This window comes from Cephus cinctus, unplaced genomic scaffold (genome assembly GCF_000341935.2).
Source record: "Cephus cinctus unplaced genomic scaffold, Ccin1 Ccin1_scaffold0084, whole genome shotgun sequence".
NCBI lineage: Eukaryota > Metazoa > Arthropoda > Insecta > Hymenoptera > Cephidae > Cephus > Cephus cinctus.
The window spans coordinates 225322-240551 of NW_014332824.1; the positions used below are offsets into that span (position 1 = coordinate 225322).

A 15230-nucleotide genomic window follows, 5' to 3' on the forward strand; every position below is an offset into this window, starting at 1 on the left:
CGGATATCACAAGTTTTTGTTGCTTAACGGGACATAGAAGCTCTAAGCACTGAAATCTATATTATCACATATATAAAATGTAAATGCATTATGATGTTGCTAATCAGAAAAGTATATTGCGTTGTCGAAAATATTTAATGGCATATAAATTTAATTTGTAAGTCCCTTTTTCTAGAAATGCATAAAGACATATACAAATTTTTAAAGAAAATGTAATCTTCAATGCATATAAGCGTCATTAATGGTGTCCGGCTTGTTGAAGCCGTGTGGCAAACGTAAGAGAGGAGAGTGTGCTGGATTATTGACGTACCTCAGGCCGTGCGAACATCAGAGAGGATACTATAGTTGGAGCGAAGCACCAAAGCGTCGGTCGTTACACACTTTTCTGGACTTCTATGTCTGAAACCTAGATACAAGGAACTACGGAGCGGAACACCTGGACACCCTGAACTTCCACATCCGACACCTAGATACAGAATACTACGGAGCGGAATACCTGGACACCCTGGACTTCCACATCCAACACCTGGACACAGAAAACTATGGAGCGGAACATCTGAACACCCTGAACTTCCACGTCTGACACCTAGATGTAAGAAACTGCGGAGCGGAATACCTGGACAACCTGGATTTCCACGCCCGGCATCTAGATACAGGAAAGTACGGAGCGGAGCACCTGGACAAACTGTCACCTAAAATACGAGGAACTATGTCGAAGCACACATATACGTACATCCATATACGCGCGCTCCACATGAATGCTATTAAAAACTTAATAATTCTATACTGTTGTGAGAGCACCCTTATACTAACTGGAAATTCGGTATGAACGGTAAGTTCACGTATAAAGTGTATTTGATTGTGTTGTATATTCATTAATTACTAACACCATACAGAGTACAAATAGGTAAAGAAGGTAAAACAGTCAGCGTCATCTGTCGTATAAAAAAGGCGATGGACTTGCCAAGACGACGACGAAACTGAAATAAAATCATCTCGCTCGGCATCTCAATACGCCCTGATCTCGTACACAAATCGTATTGCACGTGATGGCAATCAATTCAGAACCCTCAATTTCTATAGTGAATGTATCAATAATAATAACATATTATATAAGTTAATAACATATTTCGTTCCAAACACAGGTATAAGAGTTAACTCAAATAAAGAGTCTCTGCGAGCTGTGCCCTGTACAGCCGGTTGCCTGTATGTACTTGGCGCGAGACTCGACCGAGTCTCCTGATAGCGCGTCGAGCATCAATAAGTATTTACATCACGGGATAATGAAAATAACGATAAAGCAGCAAATGATGCCTAAATTTCATTTACTCGATTATTATCTCACAAGGAGAGTCTCCAACAATCTGGTTTTCGTAATTTTGCTTCCTCATAGAGGAAGCTATGTTTTCATGAAAAAATTTGTTGTCGAGATTTTCATGTTAGAATACTTAACATGGTATAAAACGTCAAGAAAAGTAGTTTAGAAAAAATGTCCGTATGTATGTGTGTGTGTTTGTGCGTGTGTGTGCAGGGCTTCGAAAATTCAATTGCCTCTTACTCAGTACTCGTTAGAACGATCGGACTGAAATTTGGCACGAAAGTAAAGTAGATATCCCTCTTTAAATGTTGCAATTTTTAATGAAATATATGCAGCTATTCAGATTTTGTCATTTAAAATTTTTTGAAAAAAAGGCGTGGTCGCTCTAACTTTCGTAAAGGTTCGACGATTTAGGTAAATAGTTCTTCGTAACTGAAGATACGTTCAATGTTGTTTGGTATTGAATTTCGACAAGATCGCTAAAGCGGTTCAGATTTTACGTGGTTTTGAAATTTTTAAAAAATTATCGTTAGTGCATCAGCTTCCGCAAAATTGAAGGAAGTGAGCCAAAACTTTGTACATAATGAAAATATGATGCAACCGTGTTTGTTACAGCATTTCATAGCCGTGTGTAACGTGGCTAGTTTTTTTTAGATTATACATTTTTTATTTTTTATTCCTGTAAGTACCAAAGTTCAATTGTACATAACTCGCGAAAATAAGTCGAAGAACTTCCTCATAGTGGAGGCTTTGCGAACGAAGGAAAAGAATCAAGAAGCAAAGTGTAAGATTCTACTTTGCATCATCGTGATAAAAAAAAAACCAAGTAAAATAATGAGGAAGCAATTTGCAAGGTTCTACCTTGCAGCCTTGTTTTTATACTTATGGTACGTGAATCTGAGAACTCGAATAGCAGTTTGCCAAAGCAGTTTGATGCCATATTTAGAAATTCTTAAGAAAATCGAGTTTGAAGTTTTGCGAAAGCTACATACATACACCAAATGTGTTACAGTATTTGAACACGTTGCGTAGTTCATCTGGTAGCGCTCGAGCCAAGTAATGGCGGGGTCGCTGTTTCAAGTCTCATTTCTAGGAGTTTTTTCATCCAATTCGCCTACTTACGTTATTTAAATATAAAAATCACCACATCTATGCCAATTCACATATATGTATATAATTATAATCTTCAATGAAAATCGCACGTTTTATTTTTAATTGTTTCTAGCTTGAAATGTCGAATAGGCGAAAAAATAATAATCTCCAGCGGTAATATTCTTTCATTAATAATATACATATATGTATAATAATTTGGTGTACATAAAGCGCTTGCGAAATTTCAAAGTCGATTTTCTCGAGATTTTCTGAATATAGCATCGAATTGCTTTGGCAAAGTGCTATTCGAGTTCTCAGCTTCACGTACCATGAGTATAAAAAAAATTACAAAAACCCAATTGTTGGAGACTCTCCTTGTGAAATGATGAAACAGTGAACGAACGACGCAGGTGAATTTGACGGAGGATTATCCTGTCCTCTGCGTTTCCTCTACAGCGCATATTGACGTCATGGATACACAAGCGCTCGAAGCGGCAAACGACTCAAGTTTTAGGCGAGGAAAATCTGCGTATTGACAGTTCTGTATGTTAATACCCAAAACTCTCGGAAATGGCTGTACCACGAAAATTTCCATTGAAATGGTGTTAAGCTTATACATGTAGAACTTTCCCTGCGTAGCCCTTTTTTTTATTTTCGTCCGTGATTCTGTGCAATAATGCGATAAGTGTGAGACAGGGTACGGCAAAGATATCATTAGATCGCCATGACAGGTCCATAAGCTTCCAGTCTCAATTTTCACCTATATTTTATATGTCTCCTAGACAATAATTAAAAAATTCGGCTCTGCACGCAAAGTTACTTTATCGGAAGGCTTTAGGTTTTTGTCATCAATTTATTGATAGTGCTTTCCGTACAAAGATTGTTGGGTGCGAACTTTCCTCGTTTCGAGCTCTCGTACATGTGACACACGCATACATAGGAATGTCTGTTCCATTCCGCCTTAACGCACTAAGAATTCCTCTTGTGCATTCGTAAGTACATGAATCGAATAGAGGCGGACTCGTAGTTATAACGAGGGAAAGTGTCTTTAATTTTTAGGTTAAGTGAAATACTTGATCGACTTAACAATCGTGACACGCATCGCTTCCATTATTAACATCACGAACAATGCCTCATTAGCTAATTGACTTGCTATTCGAATTCGAAAAATTGGAAGTTGCGTTTCATTGGATTACAGAATCTGAATACAATTACACAATTAAAAACAGAATTACACTTACTGTTTAGGAAGAGCAAGCGCAGAAGAAACATGAAACTTGAGAAACAATAAGAATCGGATGACGTATGAGGGTTCACCATACACGACTATTCCTCACTATCTCACCAAGAACGCTGAAAAGTTCCACCTTCATTTTTAGAATGGGAAGATGCAACTTCTTTCTGAGAAACGGCGAATGCTAATCACTCTTGCGACATTCCTACTATGCATGTAGTACACAAGCGTACATAGGTAGTCATCTGTGGCTTACAATGCTCAAAACGATTATTCATGATTTAATCATGATTATTGTATATACTATGTTATCGACACATACGTATGCATTTATATATGGGTATGACAGGCGATTTCATTGCAGCGACGAGTTTTTTAGTATGAGTATACCAGCTTTTGCAAAACTTTATAAGATTTTTGATGCTATAAATAGACAACTCGTTATTAGAATAAACGAAAGTAAAGAAATATAATTTTTTGTCCACGGTACAATATTTATTATTTCTTTTGCTAGTCGTTTTCTTATAATTTCATTTACATCTTTAATATTACAAATAAAAAGTAGTATTAGTTCAATAGGTTTAATACTGTTCACTGCAATTCCCAAATTGCATGCTGGATAAAATTTTGTTTTTGACACATTGCGTGATTGAAATTGGGTATATAATATTGCTATTTGAATTATTACGAGGAACTATAATGAATTAATGCATACACACATAATAGATCTCATCAATGATTATTACGATTCTATGAAAGCACCTGTTAATTTTCGTCAAAATTTGATCTCGAATTTGGATATCCGTTATGAATTATTGTCGTACAATATTTAGGAAATAATAGAATGATATGGAACCCCCTCGAAGTGAAGTGAAAGTTTCATATTAAGCCCACGTTGTAGCTGAGATTTCAAGGATTAAAATACGATATTAAACATCCAAAAATGAGTTTGCTAAAGGGTTAAATTTTTCATTTGAAAAAACGCATAAATTTTGCGAGTTTCGCTCGAGGCCCACGGCGGACAATTGCTTGGCGCGCGTAGTAGGGTAGTAGTCACCCGAGTACCTCGAGCGAAACTCGCAAAATTTAGGTGTTTTTTCAAATGAAAATTGTAACCCCTTAGCAAACTCATTTTTGGATGTTTAACCTCTTAGGCACTATGCGCCACTATAGAGGCTTTCGCGGATGCCATACTGAATTGTATTATTAATTAGTAGAATAAATTGTTAAAGTTAAAATGAGTGTATCATATCTTTAAGAAAAATTATAATTTAATCATCAAACACTTCATTCCAATGTACTCGTGTAAAGAACAGCATTACCCGTCACACATTGCAGTGCCGTATCATTTACACGTAATTCGCGTTGAACTCTGCCGTACAGAGAAACAGCCCCGCGCAAAATTCAGCCGTTCCTAAGAGGTTAATATCGCGTTTTAATTCTTCAAATCTCAGTTACAACATGGGTTAAATATGACACTTCTATTTCACCGCAATCCTAATGAAAAATGGCGGGGAAGCTTCGGGTGCGCTTGCGATATTTTGAGATCTCCGTCACGGGATCATCTCTGAGAACAATAATTTTGTGAAAATCTCCAGTATCATTAAATATGATGTCACGCAGAAACTGCACCAGATTGGCCGGCGCGTTCGGAAGTTATGGCCAATTAAGTGTTTTCACTTCAAGGGGGTGTAACTCCCCCTAGAGCGATGCTACAGGAGGTCAATGGGGGTGTTTTTCTAATGCCGAAGGATGCTCTTACTCGTGCCCCAATTACAAATATGAATTTTCTTCCGGAACTACTAGTTCTCGCAGTTTTCAAAAATTTCCAAAATGCACTATTTCACTCCAATTCTTGCCGTTCAACTATTTTGTATCCGATCGGGATAACCCCTTTACCATTCCAACGGGAAGGAAATTTCCTAACAAATAAGTTTTTGGTTTTTTGAAATCGGTCATAGTTTCGCAGAAATACACAAAAATTCAAGTGTTCCACTTCAATTGCCCATTACTGTATATGTATAAGAAATATCAAATTTCGGATGTAGATGAATCGATGAAATTTTAGAGACGTCAGATGCATAAAATACGCTTTTTTGCAATGGCGATGTATAACATGCTATTGCATTGTTTATATAACAACCATTTAAACTTTAACAAATATTACTTGGATATAGGTGCGAACGATCCACGAAACTGATCGTTTTCTCATAGATATAATTTAAAGATGGCTAGAAACATTTCTAAGGGATATTAAATGAAATGAAAATAGGAATATGCTAATTGATATAAATCGCTGACTTGATGTCAAAATTTTTTAATCATCGAATACAAAAAAAATATATATGTATTTTTTAGAACTTATTGCGCGTTTCCTTTATACAACAATATAAATGTAACACAGAGAGTTCGCATCACGGTAGCATGTATACTTTATAGCGAATTAATTCGTTATCGTACAAACATTAACTCCGATATTAATATAATATAAAACTCCGACTACAGATATTGAATATCTGTAATCAATGCTTTCTCATCTATATTCAGATCTTGATTTTTTTTTAATTTCAATTCGATCGGATAATTTGTTTACTCGGCATTTTCAGTACACAAATTCGTTTCCCTCACATAGGCTTACATTCTCTTTCGGATAGCTGTTGTATAAGATACTTGAACATTTTCTATATGGTAGCGCATGAAAGTTCCTTTCAAACCACATTGGTTTATGATCAGTATCTTTATTGTTGTAACATTTCATAATTATGAGCACGTGTGTATTAGACAAGTTGATAAAGGCCACGAGACTTTTTATATGTTGCATTGGGCATCCATACATGTTCTCATACTATAATAAAATACATACCAGTGACAGTATTAGGCGATTTGCGAAGATCTTTAGATTGAGGTCGTGAGAAAGTCACTCTCGGAAAATACAACTTCGTTATGTTTGGGAAAATGGTTTTTGGAGCTTTTGATGCTGAACTAGAAACGAAAGTATGAAAATTGTAAAGTGCGTATAAATATGTAACGTTATAAATATGTATAAAGAAACCAATAATTACGTACTTGAGGTCATGACGCGTCTTTCGAGAAGGCCTCGATTTCTAATGTGCACGCCAACCGGATTACTACGCGTTGCTGCCAATGCGCATATCAATCGCGTTGTGCTATTTGGGACACCGACCATACAAATTGATGTCGCTCTTGCTTTCGTGTTTATGACGTGTTTGTGAGGAAAGTTCCGGAAGTCTCTATTGTTTATAATAGGATAACTTCTTTCGCGTCTTTTATCGTCTCTTATTTTATAAGACTTTTGTAATCTCAAATACATCATGTTAACTGTGCCTATTGCGGAGACGCTTTGTAAAAATTAGTGAATCAAATAGTTTCAGATTTAACATTAGAAGTATGTATTGAACGTGATTATGAATAAGGAGCACCTGGTAAACTGGATAGACTTTCTTCATCGACTAATGTTATTTTAAAGTCGCTCACCATCGTTTTACTTATAATTTTTGTTTCCTTTTGAAAAGTCTACTCGAATTACGAAAATTATTTATACAAGGTTACTCTTTGAAAAAGGAAGGATATATGATGCGAATAACCCATTTTTTTAAATATAAGGTTTCTAGGCACCATTATATGTAGCGATACAATCAGTATCTACTTTGAGCAGTAATAAGATATAATGAACGTAAAAAGTCATGATATAGTTTTTTATAATATAATGTTTTTTTAATAGTTCCAAAACAATTAAACTGCACATGGTTCACCGTAGAATCTATAAAAAATATAGTCAAGGAAAAAAATTTAATATATCTCAGCGCAAAATAAAGCACTTATATAGTTTCTCGCGTAAATTTTTTACAAATCTACTTAGGGTTTACTGAAAATTTTATAGGGCGCGACCTGTCGAAAAGAAACAGATATTTGGGATGGACTATATGTATACATACATTGTAACGTTCCGTTCTTATACCCCTCCATTGTCTATCTCTTTTCCTTCCCAATTATCCATATCTCGCCCAACATAGTGCATAGCGCACTGTGGATGTGCATAATAGTATCTGAGAGAACTCCTCAAATTCTATAACTCCTCCAAACTCCTATCGACCTCTGACAGCAACGCCGATAAAGGAAATGGAAAATAGGACCTTTAAATCCCTAATATTACATTCCTTTGAAATTAGTCACAACGAAAACCATGAGGAAATAATATTACCGATTATTATCTTGAATATTTCAAGAATCCAAACTCCAGTCATGTGACGGGAATCAAAAGAAAAGAGTACCCAAGTACTATGAGTCGGCACGTGCCTACTACAAAAGAAATACCACCAAGCCGGTACTTGAAGAAACCGCTAATCCAATTAGTCAAATTAAATTGTCAAATTAAGAAATAAATCAAAATATCAAATCAAAAAGCGACGTTAACACCTCGGGAGAATCCTCTGAATCATTATCATGCCTATTATCAGCTGGCCTACAGTCATGGACGCATTGTACAATCTGCTGTATTAAAGTTCCGGCTATCTCTGTCCCACTCCTAGAAGCTAGCGCAGGGAAAAGATAAACAAATACACTTCTTGTCGCCTGCGGTACAAGAAGAAAGACTGTACATACACAATTATAAGAGTGTTTGAGAGAATGATATAGTAATTAAGTGATTTTCTAGCATATGATTTATAGAACAATATAGTACGATTATTTAATTTTAAAATCAAGTGTTGTTTCCTATCAGACGCCTGCCCAGTGCACAAATCTTTTAAAAAGTCTCGTCATTGCTAACACTTGAAAATGGCGAAACGTCTCAATATATGTGTGAGTGTGTATAAATATATTGTAATGTGGCGTTGCAGAGCTGGAGGGGATGTTCAGCTAGGAATGAGCGAAAAAATAAATAAATAGGACTTATCAGATCGGACAGTGCCCGACTTGGCAGCCCGAAGGTATCGGGTTTGATTCCCGATCAGAACTCCTAATTTTTCGGAAATTCCTAGCTCTCTAGCACTCCCTGGCGGGGCACTGTGGATAAATTAATTATAGCGCGGACGAGCCAGGCACCCGGCTATATAATATATTACCTAATCATTTAAAGCGTTTTGGAGAATTTTGCTGCATGTTACGATTACTTAATGTATTTTAATTACAGCATTATTTTGATTTGCATAATCATATATTTAATTTATATCACTTATTTGCACAGTGTTATTACTATTCCAACTTCTAGTATATCAATTAATATAAAACTGAGTAACAATCGTTCACAGCAAGAATGCTTATTGCAATTGTAGAAAAAATCATATCTATTATTGAACTGTTATTTAAATTTTGGATTAAGAAGAAAATTTATTTGTAGTTATAATTCTTCCGCGTACTTCTTCTCAAAAACTGTAATTTACAAATTATGAGAGACTGCAAGATTAGTGAAGAATTCAAATGGTTTTATGCTCAAACGTTATGAATTAGCGGAAATCAGGATCTCCAAATTAATCAAATTGATGCTAATCCTCGGATAAGTTAGTAATCCGAGAATTGGATAATACAATGTTTTAGCGTAATCGAAAGGTATTGTATCTCTGCACTTATTTCATCGTATGTTACGACACCGATTGAATTTCATTGAACGCATTAGCATGCGACACCACTTCTATATAATAAAGCAAAGCTCTGGTACGAACTTATTCTTATATTGCATAAAAAATGAATTATTGATCGGAAGTACTCGATAAAGGTTTAATAAAGTCATTGAACCGTGACGCATCAGGGATTGCAACTAATTAACAATCTTCATGGCATCCAGAGGAGAAAAAGGAACAAGAAAAACTATCACCTCGTTCCTCGCTCGGGCGAACACGAGGAAAGCGAAAGGCTCGATGAATCAGAGCGCAACCGACGCGCCACCACGGGATCACGCTTGGTACTATTTCTACGATCACATATGTGTATGTACGGACGCTGAAAATATGATATGGTTCACATGTCATCACACATATACACTCTGACCAAACCTGTTCTACATTTCAACACCGCGTTTTTTCTATCTGTTTAATTTGAATTAAGAAGGTTTAGTCGATGCATATTAGTCAGCTGAGTGACTTTTCAATAAACTTGCATTTATATTTAAGAATATTCCTTTAACACTAGAAAGACTGAATGTGTTAAGAAATTTGTTTAAAATTAATTTTGAATGTTTTTTACATTATTTACAGTTATATACTTCTATTCGAAATTTATTTCATGGGTTTAGGGCGAAAAATAAATAAAATAAATAACTTGTTAGAACAAGTATCACTGCATAAAGATTGGAATAACAAGTACTACTTTAGCTTATTGAGCAACTGCAACTTATCAAGTATACGCCCAAATCGACAATTTATCATGTACTTGTATGTTATCATGTGACGATATCGAAAAAAAATGAAAACTGTTATTTCAATACAGAGCCGAACTGGGCATATAAGAAATTTACTCAATTCAATAATAAGAGTCATTTGATTATTTGAAATTTCCCAAGCAGTCAAAATGACTTCCTTGGGCAATCTAGTGTTAAAAGGAAAGTTTATTGCATATATTATACATTAGTCTTTTCTTGATGATGCGAACAACATATTTTTAACATGTTGTAGTTTAAAATTTTTTTTAATATTAATAAATATAAGATATACCCATAGTTGTAGGGCCGTGTTAAAGAAGATGTAGGTCAATGGTTTTAAAGATTTCTCAAGAAAACGGTTCATCTGAAATAAAGAAAGTAAATTTCTTTTAATTACATTGATGTACTTCGATGTACTAATAACACTTCGAGATATCTTTAAAAAACCGTCAGATTTTTTAACAAAAATTCGTACTTTATTTAGATCCATTACCAATTTGCGAAAAATGACTTGATAAGTAAATTGTGCGATGGAGATTTAGTGGGAGTTAGTATTTTATTCTACGTATCACATCTACGTATGCTTGCGTATAGTTACGTATTAAAAATTTGGAACTACTGACGAATCAGATTTAATTGTCTAGAAAAAACAATTACTCTTATGTTGACAATGCCGTAATAATAGAAACATTCAAGACTTTCGATTTTAGAAGGACACAAGTTTACCGTATTTTTAACATTTAGGTGAGGGAGGTATAGGCAAAATTCGACTGTGTAATAGCAAACATTTGTAGATTATAGTAAATTTGATTGTTCCCACGCTTATTTTTTCAAATCATTTTTGCCTTCAAGTATCGATTTATCCAAATATTCAAATATGCATTTACGTATTTGTGTAAATTTTAACACCTTATATTTTCTTTGCAGTTTCTATGTTTACAAATTGTTGCGTGGTTCTCAACATTTTATTGTTTTAAATTAAATATATCAATGATACTTTAACAGTTTTCCATTTGTCACTAGCAAGAATTGAATATAATCTACTTTTGTATAGCGATCGTTTTGTATTCTCTTGTTTTAGGATTACTTCACGATATCAATAAAGTTGTTTACATCAAGTTATGACGGATAAGTGTAAAAACCAAAAAATATTTAAAAATGAAAGAACGCTGACGCTCCCACAATTTAATTATTTTCAGACAGTAGTGTCATCAGCCTTGTAGAAAAATTAACAGGCAGCCTTCACGCTTAGCAACCAAGCTTAACAGGTCACGCTGATTAAGATTCTCTGACCAGACCTTGCTACAGTAATAACTACTTCCCATCGAAAATACTAACACGGATAATTAAACAATTTCCTTCAATTCCTTTCAAAAAGAAGGAAAATAGAACCTGCTAATCGCAGTTGGTGTACTTGTCTATAGAATATTTCTGAATTTGCGGTAGAAATACGCAGTTCACGGTTGTGATTTGTCAAGCCTTCTTTTCTTAAATCTGCTACTTACAATCAGTCCAGCAGGACACAGTAGAAAGTCTCAGTAGTGGACGTCTAGTAAGTAGTCGGGTACTTTCAAGTTTCTCCAAATAATTGCGATCATCTTGTCAGGCTACTTGAGCGCTACTCGTTTAATATTTGTATGGGTAAATTCATGCGCGTGCGCACATGCATTTATGTCTGCCCACAGTATTGCATTAATAGAGCAAGAAAGTAAACTGGCAAAATAACTCTATTTTTATTCACATCAGGAGAACACTATGAAATTTAATCGAATAGGTAATCCAGTTGTAACTGATTATATGATGATCACAGTTGAAGATATAAGTTTCGGAAATGGTTGCTCTTATTCTACAACAATAGTTTTTATTATATTAAAAAAGAAACTAACCCTTTAATCGTTCACTCGTTATTTAGGTACACGGAGTGTACTCTGAGGTCTAATGGACCCATATGTTTTTTCGTACTATTTCGGCTGTGATCATAAATTGTGATAAAAACTAGATATATTTGGAGACTGTAAATTATAACGAAGATGTTCTTGCAGTTTTTAAAACATTCCGAGCTTAAGAAAAATGTAGAACTGCTTAGAAACTTCCAATACGCTCGGAAAAATAAATATACAATAGATCCAGTTATTATTAATTTTTTTCACCTGAACGGGAGACAAAAATTGATGAGTTTCTGAAAGTTTAAGGATCAGGCTTCAAGTCTTATTACAAATTAAGTCAACCAGATTAACTGTAAAACGTTGAATTATTCAGACAGGTGAAAATGAACAAATTTTGAAAGGCGTTTCTGAGGGAGAAAAAAGAGTATCAATATAGATGTTTACTTGCTCATTATATACAGAGTGAACTACGGATCGTGATCAGTAGAGATTACTTTGTTATTAGCAGTCCGATCGAAAATGCTTTTATCAGCTTTTGCATGGTTTCAAGAGAGCTTTAACGTGATAGTGAAAAATTACTGGTCAACTCTTTTTTTTAAATGTTTTTTCAAGGTTACCTTGAATTTTTTGCAACTGAACATATAATTTTTTTACGCCTGTCTGTTAGAGGATTTCAAGACGAATCCGGCGCATGTAAGGACATGACATTTTTTTCATCAGTTTCGAAAGAAAATTAAAAACTAAATACTCCTTATCACAAGAAGAATCACAACTACGCCGTTATACGCATCCATTCTGTCGTCTTCAGTCACCATCAGTGTAGAGGAGAGGCCATAAAGAATGCAAAACAATCTTTTGTTCACCGTCTACCGTCACCGTCACCATTTTGAACATCACTACAATTAAAATTCGTAAATTTTGACTTGTCAACAACATTGGTTGCGTAATAACGGAAATCCAGAGTGTCCAGATGTTCCGCTCTGTAGTTTCTTGTACCTAGGTATCAGACGTAAAAGTTCAGAAAAGTGTGCAACGAGCGACGCTTTGGCGCTTCGCTCAAACTATAGTATCCTCTCTGTTGTTCGCACGGCCTGAGGTACGTAAATAATCCAGCACACTCTCCTCTCTTACGTTTATCACACAGATTCAACAAGCTGAACACTATTAACGACGCTTATACGTGGCCTCGGACGAAGTCCGGATTCTCCACAGAAATTACCCCGGAAAACAAACGGTTACAAAAACACGACTCACGTCGTCGACGGTCCAAGCAAGAAGAAAGAAGTTGCCTTCCCTTTCGATCGTAATCGGCAGCACCGGAGAGTATCATCCTCTCCCTTATTCGCAACCACCGCTGATTGGTCCTACGGCCCCAATCAGAAATCTCCGATCTGACACCACGCGCTACAATTCAAAATACGTCTTCGCGACAATTCATACGATTCGGGAACAGTGATTACGGGTTGTCCCGCGATGGGCTCCGTCGTCCCCTAGGACTTCGCAACGGTTCACCAGGCGTCCCCGGATTCCCAGTTCGCGAGACTTCGTTCCATTCGTTGATAGCGGTGGGCCTCCGTCATGAGTTGTGGTGCGTTACCGGTGCTCCGTCGTTCGTAGGTCTATGTCACGCGGAAAGAGTAATAGCTCCCTGCTAGTCACTCGGTACGCGTAGATCAGTTCATGTAGCTCGGGTGATAGCGTGCGTAGAGTTGATCCAAGTCGCGAGGTGATTGGCGCGGTGCGCTACAGCGCGCGCAGCTTGGGCCCTGCCGGCGCTCTGACGTCACTCAGCCTTTCGTCCTCGTTCCTCCCACGCTGCTGATCCGTCGCTAGTTCTTCTTCAGATTCGGTAAGCCCGCGAATACAATATTCGCGGCATAGGACATAGCAAAAATCAAAACAACAAAATCAGAAATCAATCAATTCGCAACTTCGTTAGCCCTTGAGGTGGTGGCTTCTTGCCTGGATTCTTCTCTAATACGCGTTTTCCCGCGTAACACCACAGTTCCCGCCGAGGACCTGACGGGGTAAAATCTACCACGTCACAACATATACACATTTTTAAAGAAAATGTAATCTTCAATGCATATAAGCGTCGTTAATGATGTCCAGCTTGTTGAGTCCATGTGGTAAACGTAAGAGAGGAGAGTGTGCTGGATTATTTACGTACCTTAGACCGTGCGAACATCAGAGAGAATACTATAGTTTGAGCGAAGCGCTAAAGCGGCGCTTGTTGCACACATTTCTGGACTTCTACGTCCGACACCTAGATACAAGAAACTACGGTGCGGAACGCCTTGACACCCTGAACTTCCACAACCGACACCCAGATACAGAAAACTATGGAGCGGAATACCTGGACACCCTGGACTTCCACATCCAGTACCTGGATACAAGAAACTACAGAGCGGAACACCTGAACACCCTGAACTTCCACGTCTGACACCTAGATGTAGGAAACTACGGAGCGGAACACCTGGACACCCTGGACTTCTACATCTAGTGTCTAGATACAAGAAACTACGGAGCGGAACATTTATACACCCTGGACTTCCCCGTCCGCGACCTAGATACAGAAAACTACTGAGGGGAATACCTGGACAAACTGTTACCTAAAATACGAGGAACTGTGACGAAGCACACATATACATACACCCATATACGCGCGCTCCACATGAATGCTGTTAAAAACTTAATAACTCTGTACTGTTGTGAAAGCACCCTTATACTAATTGGAAATTCGGTATGAACGGTAGCTTGACGTATAAACTGTATTTGATTGTGTTGTATATTCGTTAATTACTAACACCATACAGAGTACAAATAGGTAAAGAAGGCAAAGCAGTCAACGCCATCTGTCGTGTAAAAAAGGCGATGGACGTGCGAAGACGACGACGACGACGACGACGACAATGACGACGACGGACCTAAAATAAAATCATCTCGCTCGCCATGTGAACACGTCCTGATCCTGTACACTAATCGTATTGAATTTGGTGGCAATCAATTCAGAACCCTTGATTCCTAGAGTGAATGTATCAATAAATTTTTCTCACATACAGCCGTTCATAAAATATTTGAGTCGAAACACAGGTACAAGAGATGCTTCAAGTAAAGGGTCTCGACGGGCCGTGCCCCGTACGGCGGGTTGCCTGTACTTGGCGCGAGACTCGACCGAGTCTCTTGATAATGAGCCAGTCAGAAACAAGTTAATTTATGGCTAATGGTACGGGGAATTATTAGCGTATGCATAAATTGTGATGATTGTATTGCTAGAACTGTCACTTATAAAAATAAGATAAGGAAACTGAAGTAACTGGCCAA

At 36.9% G+C, this 15230-nt stretch overlaps 2 protein-coding genes across 3 annotated transcripts in view; one reads left to right on the forward strand and one right to left on the reverse strand.

Annotated features, from left to right (window-relative positions):
• The window catches only part of LOC107271798 (putative mediator of RNA polymerase II transcription subunit 12), a 40627-nt gene that overhangs the window by 16830 nt on the left and 8567 nt on the right, over window positions 1-15230 (forward strand). The gene's annotated exons all lie outside the window — the stretch shown is intronic.
• LOC107271744 lies at window positions 6586-7145 on the reverse strand. Its single transcript, XM_015748124.2, has 2 exons — window positions 6711-7145; window positions 6586-6626 (listed from the first exon to the last, which is right to left on the reverse strand). Exons 1-2 carry the CDS (start codon window positions 6976-6978, stop codon window positions 6586-6588), a joined length of 309 nt encoding a protein of 102 aa, XP_015603610.1. The 5' UTR covers window positions 6979-7145.